The sequence below is a fragment of the Olea europaea genome, unplaced genomic scaffold (genome assembly GCF_002742605.1).
Source record: "Olea europaea var. sylvestris unplaced genomic scaffold, O_europaea_v1 scaffold1630, whole genome shotgun sequence".
NCBI classification, from domain to species: Eukaryota; Viridiplantae; Streptophyta; class Magnoliopsida; order Lamiales; family Oleaceae; genus Olea; species Olea europaea.
The window spans coordinates 121433-129679 of record NW_019233943.1 but is presented as its reverse complement, the minus strand read 5'-3'; the positions used below and the strand labels follow the sequence as shown (position 1 = coordinate 129679).

The 8247-nt window shown below is 35.2% G+C and overlaps 1 protein-coding gene across 1 annotated transcript; it reads right to left on the bottom strand.

Annotated features, from left to right (window-relative positions):
• Window positions 1-494: 494 nt before the first annotated feature.
• LOC111377252 (premnaspirodiene oxygenase-like) lies at window positions 495-2261 on the bottom strand. Its single transcript, XM_023000316.1, has 2 exons — window positions 1353-2261; window positions 495-1142 (listed from the first exon to the last, which is right to left on the bottom strand). The coding sequence occupies exons 1-2, from the start codon at window positions 2259-2261 to the stop codon at window positions 522-524; spliced, it is 1530 nt and encodes a 509-aa protein (XP_022856084.1). The 3' UTR covers window positions 495-521.
• Window positions 2262-8247: the final 5986 nt, after the last annotated feature.

Sequence of the window (8247 nt, the reverse complement as noted above, 5' to 3'; positions counted from 1 at the left end):
TCCATAAGAGATATGGATAATTACAACTCATTTTAAAACCAAAAAATGCGTGATCAATGACTGTAGTAGTCATTCTATATGTCAATTTGTTATCGAGCCATTAGCTTATTATTTGAGACAACAATATTACAAAAAAATAATGTTTCCAATAACAAGCTACTATATATGATGTCACGTAGGACGACTACTGTAGTTGTCAACTACAAATAACATTATTCAATAAAAAAATTTAATTATGTAGACATAAGATGAAGAAAAAGAGGATATAGATTTTGATTATATTTTTCATGGTTTATGCTTCATTAAACATTATATGATCAGACAGAAACATGATATCAATAGTTTAAAGAAAAGAGACCTCAAATCTGTCTTCAAGTGAAACATAGGACAAATACAACTGTTTTTTATTGAACATGACAAAGACTTGGTCTAATTAGTAGTTTACAAGGAAAGGAAATTAATTAACCTGTCGAATGGATCTTCAAGTTGTGATGCTCATCTAGAACAGGAACTGGGATTAATCAGCTGTCAATGGAAGGATTATGGGATGTGGGAATTAATAAAAGGCTATTTTTTCTTGATACAGCTAATCCTTTGGTCTCGGCCATGTCCATATCATTAGGGTTCATCCCGTTAGGGAGTTTCCAGTCGAAGTGGTAAAGAAGTTGCGCTAAACAAAGCTCGACATTTGCCAAGCCATAGTTTATACCGGGACAAATCCTTCTTCCAGCCCCAAATGGAATGAATTCGAAGTCATTACCCGTAAATTCAATGGAGTTTCTCTCAAATCTTTCGGGTGTAAAGCTTTCGGGCTCATGCCAATACTCGGGATCTCTTCCTATAGCCCAAACATTTACGCTGACTTTTGCTTTGAGAGGTATAGTATAACCAGCAACTTCACATTCTTTTCTACAGGCTCTTGGGAGTAAAGGAATGGGTGCGTGCAGCCTTAGAGTTTCTTTGATAACAAATTTGAGATATTTTAGGGTTTGAATATCATTGTCATCAAGTGTCTTTTTTCCCTTAAGAACCTCTCTTATTTCAGTTTGAGCCTTTGCCATCACACATGGATTTCTCATTAGTTCTGCCATAGCCCAATCGATTGTTGTGGATGAAGTCTCGGTTCCAGCTGAGAACATGTCCTGCAAATCGTAGCACAAAAATCCAGTGGTTAACTTTGCCTAAATTTTGTTTTTTCATAGGCGGTCCAAAGCTTGGATCGGATAAGAGAAAAATAGTAGCACCAAGTTGACACATAAAACTTTATCACGAGTTGATAGTTAACGAGAATAAGGCCTAGTTTCTTCTTGTAGAATAAAAGTAACGTTATTATTCCAAATGAAATTACTTACAAAAATGATAGCTTTAATGTTGTCGATAGTTATTGCAATGTCTTGATCTCCACTTTCCTTGATTCTGAGTAGAACATCTACTATGTCTTCACCCCCAAACTCTCCATTCCCATTGTGTGTTTTAGCTAGATTAGCTCTATGTTCGTCAACAATAGCGTCAAGGATCACATCAAGCTTACGGCGCATGGCCAACAATTTATGTTTGTTCCAACTAATAACATGTAGCAGCTTGAAAGACGGGAACAAATCCACTAATCCAAAACCTCCTGTCAAGGGCACTGCTTTCTTCAACAATGACAGCAATATATCTCTATCCCTAATCACTTTTCCAAATGCTGCTCTGCAAGTGATCGAACTTGTAAATGAGAATATTTTTTCGGTAAGATTGATGGGTTCTCCACGAGATGATTGAATAGATTTGATGAGACGTGAAGCCTCGTCTTGCCTTATGGAGTTGAATGACCGGACATTTTTGGCACTTAGGAGCTCCAAGACACATATCTTACGCATTTGTCTCCAGTATTCATTATACGGACTAAACCCCATATCGGTAGAATCATACAACATGATTTTACTTACTATCGTTTGTGGCCTATCAGCACAAGCAGGATCTTGAACTTTTAGTACTTCTTTAGCAAGCTCGGCTGACGACACCACAATGGCAGAAACTTCACCGAGTTTTAGATGCACGATTGGTCCATATTTTTCGGCTAATTTCTCAAGAGATCGGTGTGGTAGTGCACCAACGAGGTGGTGCAGGTTTCCGATCAAAGGTAACTTCCATGGTGTGGGAGGTAATCTTTGATGTTTCTTTAGGGCTGTGGATATTTTCCACCCTTTGAATAACAAGAAGATGAAATACAAGAAGATCATGAAAGCAATGACGTTGAAGGGAAGCTGGATCTTCATTCTTGGAAAGAAAAAAATAAGCTACTATGGATTGAGGGGTGGGGCGTAGCTATTTCTTATGATATTCTTACGTTTTCGATGTCTTTATATTCACGAATGTTCTCTCTATCCTATAAAGATAGACTTACTTTCTTATTTCGTCTGTGCCAAATAATAGATCATTTTCTTTATTGAGAGCTCAATTGATTTTTTTTTAATATGCCTTTCTTATTATCAACACTTATTTAAACCATTATTTAATCTAAAAGTGTATTTGGAAACATGTAAATAGACTTTATATTTTTAACTATGTTAATTGCATTTTCTTAATTTGTGTGAAAATGAAAATAAGTCTATCTTTATATGACGTTGGGAAAGAGGGAGTAATAAACTTTCAATTAAAAAGAGATTCTTGTTCAAATGATATAATCGATAAACAATAATAAATAAAATATTATAGAAATTTGTCATCTTCTTCAACTCCTCACCTCTTGCTCAACACAAGAACCATAATTTGATTACTTGGTAAAATATTTTCCCAACAAAGAGTATAAATTAGGTGACACACGAGCTTCATCGCGAAGTTCGATTAAACACGAAAAAGTAAAAAGACATCAACAAAATTTGACAAAATGTGATTTATTATTATTTTTTTTTCAAAGCAAATCCGTCGTCTTTATCTTCTTCGTTGTTTTCCATGTGTGTGTGTCTATATATATATATATATATATATATGTGTGTGTGTGTAGAGTTTCGCCTATTAAATATAAAATACAACAAATTAGGATATCGTTTGTCAAAATAACTATCAAATATTGCTATTTTAGGTACCGAATAAGTATATAAAATACATTTATCAAACACCCCCAAATTTAAACATTTGTTTGTCTTCAAATAAAATTAAAATCTAAATAACAAAAAGCACACAAGCGTGCAAAAATATTTGGTTAGAAAAGGTATATTCAAGATTTCAATGTTAGTCTCACAAGCATGCTTCAAAGTTACAACATCTAATTAATATTCACCCTTTCAATGCAAAATTGACATGTGTGTGAAAAATTAAGTAGACATTAATGAATTCACAAGTTGTTCCAATTCACGACCCTTAGTGGCCAAATATGTCATTTTCTCACTCGTAAGATTCACACATCCCAAACTTCTTCTTCATTCTTTTCCCAGCGTGACATCTAAAATTGAATTTTTCATTACTATCCTCACACTCTCTAGTTCAGGAGGACATCACTAGTTGCAAGTCAATAAATCAATGAACAAGGATTCTCCAATAATCCTTTATCAATCATCAAGACTCAAACTACGTTAATAATCCTTTATCAAAAGTCAACTTCTCTCAAACAAGTGTTAGGGCTTAATCAAGGCATTGAGTGCTTTTACTTTTTACGTACTCTTACTTTTTCTGATTTTCAAATGTAATTTTTTTCAAGAATTCTCTCCCTTAAACTTTCTAAATGATCTATGTAATAAGCTTTAGGTCGATAACTCACAAATCAGATGATTTTAGGGCATTCAAAGACTCTTACAGGTTCAATAATCCAAGTTGAAAAAACCTTCGAAGAGAACAAATTTTTTGGGCAATCTCCTCTATAATTGCTTTCTTAATGACCCTTGTAGCGAGCTTTAGGTCGATGACCCTCAAATCAGATGATTATAGGGCATCGGATTTTAAGATACCCTTACAGGCTTAATTACTCGAGTCATAAAGACTTCGAAGAGAAGTTTTTGAAAATTATATGCCTTTATGACATACCTATTTAAGCAAATTAACCTTCAACTCAAAACTCTCGCCAAATTCCATCCCGTTAGTCTAAGACAATCCACACAACTCTTTTTTTAGACGAGGAATCCACATTCATATCCCTATCTTCCTACAACAATAAGATTACCCCAAACTTGTGATAACTTTGATTTGAGGATAAATAATTAGTAAGGTTTGGGTAAAGCATCTATGTCCAACTAAATCAACCTATCAAGTGCATGAATCAACTCATTTTATCACAATTCAAACTCAATCCTAGAACACGTATAATATCAAGTTTTGCAAGATTAAACTTCAATCAGTCTAGCAGGCTTCCTATCCATAATTCATAAATCAAAACCAAATCTCAAATTAAATCATCGTTGTTAGCCAAACTATCTAACCTATAGAAGTACACATCCTAATAAAAGATTTTTTTTTTAATACTAAGAGCTTGTTTGGTATAGCTATTAAAATCAATTTTTGACCGTTATTTCACTATTTCAGCCGTCATTTTTGAATTCTTATTTCACAGGTAGGACCCACTTTATCTCTAATGGTCAAAAAATTAATTATCAAAATCTCTACCAAACAAGCACTAAAACAAACACACAAAATAAATACAAAAACATACAAAAAACCAAAAACTCAAAATCTTTCCCACCCCAAACTTAAAGCAAAAGTAAGCATATAAGGGGACGGGGAGGAAAAGAAAGAAGATACTTCCTGAATTTTTTGTGGAATGTGTGAGGCATTATGGGTGACAGTTAGAAAATCTCTTTCATCCTGCTCTTCCCATCGTCTATATAAATTTGAGTGTTCGATGATGTCATGTTTTTGCACATAACGGTCAAGTTAAATTAAAGATTAAATAACCCGAAACATGTGTTACTTAACCCAAACATTGAAGTAACCAACCATAAATTCAAAGGCTAAAGAGGAAACATGGTAGGATGGTGATACCCCTATGTCTAGTACAAACTAACAATCAAAATAAATCTATATATAATGTGGTGGAAAAATTAAAACAAACAAAAGAGTTAGAGGGTTGGGTTGCTCCCTAATTAACGCTTAATTTATAGTCTTTAGCTAGACTAGTAGATCGATCAATTTAGGTTGTAGAATTGGGTGAGCGACTTCTCTTTATCAATATCACAGCTCCAATATGTTTTCAACCATTGCCCATTTATTTTGAAGATTCCTTTTATTTTGTGAGTCACCTCAATTGTCCTATGTGGAAGACTTGAACAACTGTTAATGGTCCAAACCATCTAGAACGCATTTCCCCTGGGAAAAAGTTTCAACATAGAATTGAACAACAATATTTTTTGACCTGTAGTGAACTCATGCCTTTAGGTGTATTTATCATGCAACTTCTTTGCCCTCTCCTTATATAGTTTCGCATTCTCATAGGCATCCATCCGAAATTTATCCAACTCGTTCAACTGCAACATCATTTTTCCCTGGCTGCTGTCATGTCCATGTTCGACTGTTTTATTGCCCAATATGCTTGATGCTCCAATTCCATCGAAAGGTGACAAATTTTTCTAAACATAAGGCAATATAGTGATATGCTTATTGTTGTTTTGTAAGTAGTCCTATATACCCACAGTGTATCGTCAAGCTTTCGAGACTAATAAGTTCTTGAGCTATTCACTGTCATCTCAAGTATTCTTCTCAGCTCCTTGTTTGACACTTCTAACTGGCCACTTGTTTGGCGGTGATACGGTAGCAACCTGATTCTTCACCCCATATTTTACTAACACTGACTCCAAAAACCTATTGTAAAAGTGTTTATCTCCATCACTAATGATTGCTCTAGGGGCACCAAAGCGCTGCCCCAAAGCACAAGAATATGTTCTTCTTTAGAAAGTTAATAACCACTAGAGCATCATTAGTCGGTGTTGCTACGACATCTACCCATTTCAAAACATAATCAATTGCAACCAACACATATTGATTGCCATAGGAGGATGGAAATGGTCCCATAGAGTTGATCCCCCAAATGTCGAAGAACTCCTCTTCTAAAATCGAATTCAAAGACATCTCATTATTTTTTAAGATCGTTCCTGTACGTTGGCATTATCACACCATTTCACATATTTATGAGCATCCTTAAATAGCAATGGCCAGTAAAATCTTGATTCTAGAACCTTCGTGACTGTCTTAGAAGACCCAAATGCCCCACGTAAGCCGAAGAGTGACAATGCTCCAGAATCTGAGAGATTTCCTCATTTGGCACACATCTTCGAATGATCTGATCAGTATCCCTTCTATAATATATGAGATACCCAAGGATAGTATTTCAACTCCGAGAAGAACTTCTTCATTTGTTGATGCATGAATTCAGGGAAAAGCACATTACACACAAAGTAATTTACTATGTCTGCATACAATGGCCTACTGCCAACTGCAAATATATATTCATCTGGGGATGAATCCTTTATATCAACTTCATATTTTTGTTCAACCCGTTCAAGCTTTGAAATGTCGTCTGCTACTACATTTTCACACCCCTTTTTATCTCAGATCTCCATATCAAACTCTTGAAGGAGAAGTGTCCATCAAATCAACCTAGGCTTCACATCCTTTTTCAACATCAGATATTCCATGGCTGCATGATTTGTGTAGACAAAATACCTTTTGTCCTATGAGATATGATCTAAACATATCAAAAGTAAACACAATAGGTAACAACTCATTTTCTGTAGTTTCATAATTTAGTTGTGCCTTTGTCAAAGTCTTACTCGGGTAGTAGATGAGATGAAGAATTTCATTCCTTCTTTGACCCAGTGCCGTTCCTACTGCGTAATCACTAGTGTCGTACATCAACTCAAATGGTGACTTCCAGTCTGGTATAGCTATAATCGGTACAAAAATTAACTTTTCTTTCAAAGTATTGAAAGCTGTCAGACACTTTTCAAAAAAGTTGAATGGTGTGTCATTTTCAAGTTACAAAATGGCTTTGTGATTTTGGAAAAATAATTAATAAACCTCCTGTCGAACCCTGTATGATCGAGGAAACTACGTACTTCCTTAACTGAAGTTGGTGAAGGTAGATTCTCTATCACCTGAATCTTTGTTTTATCCATCTCGATACCATTTGCTGAAATCCTTTACCCAAGTGCTATTCCTTCCTATACCATGAAATATCACTTTTCCCAGTTTAGTACCAAATTCGTTTCCTCACATCGTTGCAGGACCATTCCTAAATTTGAGAGGCAATTTTCAAACGATGAACCAAACACTGAAAAGTCATTCATGAAGACTTCAATAATTTTCTCTACTATATCCTGAAAAGATTTCCATCATGCATAGCTGAAATCTGGCAGGGACATTACACAACCTGAATGGTATCCTTCTGCATGCAAAGTATCGTAGTGGCATGTAAATGTAGTTTTCTCCTGATCTTCTAGAGCTACTGGAATTTGATTATTACACGAATACCCATCCAAGAAATAGTAATGTGAATGCCCCACTAGTCTTTTCGACATTTGGTCGATAAAGGGCAAGTAAAAGTGATTTTTTCTAGTTGCATTATTCAGTTTCCTGCATTCTATGCATACTCTCCATCCCATGACTGGTCTTGTCAGTATTGGCTCATTATTCTCATTCTTTACCACTGTAATACTTCATTTCTTTGGCACAACGTGAATCAGACTAACCCATTTACTATCAGAGATTTGATAGATGATGCCTGTATCAAGGAGTTTCAATACCTCCACTCGAATGACGTCCTTTACGATGGGGTTCAATCTACGCTGATTTTTCATTGTTGGCTTATACTTTTCCTTCATCAAGATTTTTTGCATATATATTAATGGACTGATCCCTCTGATATCTGCTATAGACCACCTAATAGCTGTTTTGTGTTTTTGTAGAACATTTAGTAATCTCTGCTCTTCCTACTCGGTCATCTCATTTGCAATGATCACAAATGTAGATAACTTTCCTAAATAAGCATACCTTTAATGTGATAGCAATGGTTTGAGCTCAAGTATTTGGTACTTTCTAAACAGAAGGTAGTGGTTTACTAGGCCTTGTACCAAGTTTCTAAAATTATCTTCTTCTGATGGACGGAGTAGACTCCAAAATGTAGGCTATCTAGCTTATCTCTTCAACTGTTGATTTTTCATCTTATAAGTGCACAAGAAGATTCTCCAAGTGGTTTTGAGGGTTATCAAGAATGAAAGTATCTTCTACAGACAAATCCATCATATCAATGCGCAGACAGCTATTTGATTCTGTAGGATA

Bases quoted from the DNA above. Each gene is read 5' to 3' on its own strand.
- LOC111377252 (XM_023000316.1), bottom strand. From the start codon at position 2,261: ATGAAGATCCAGCTTCCCTTCAACGTCATTGCTTTCATGATCTTCTTG. The intron at 1,143-1,352 runs GTAAGTAATTTC...TACGATTTGCAG, and splicing joins ACATTAAAGCTATCATTTTT to GACATGTTCTCAGCTGGAAC.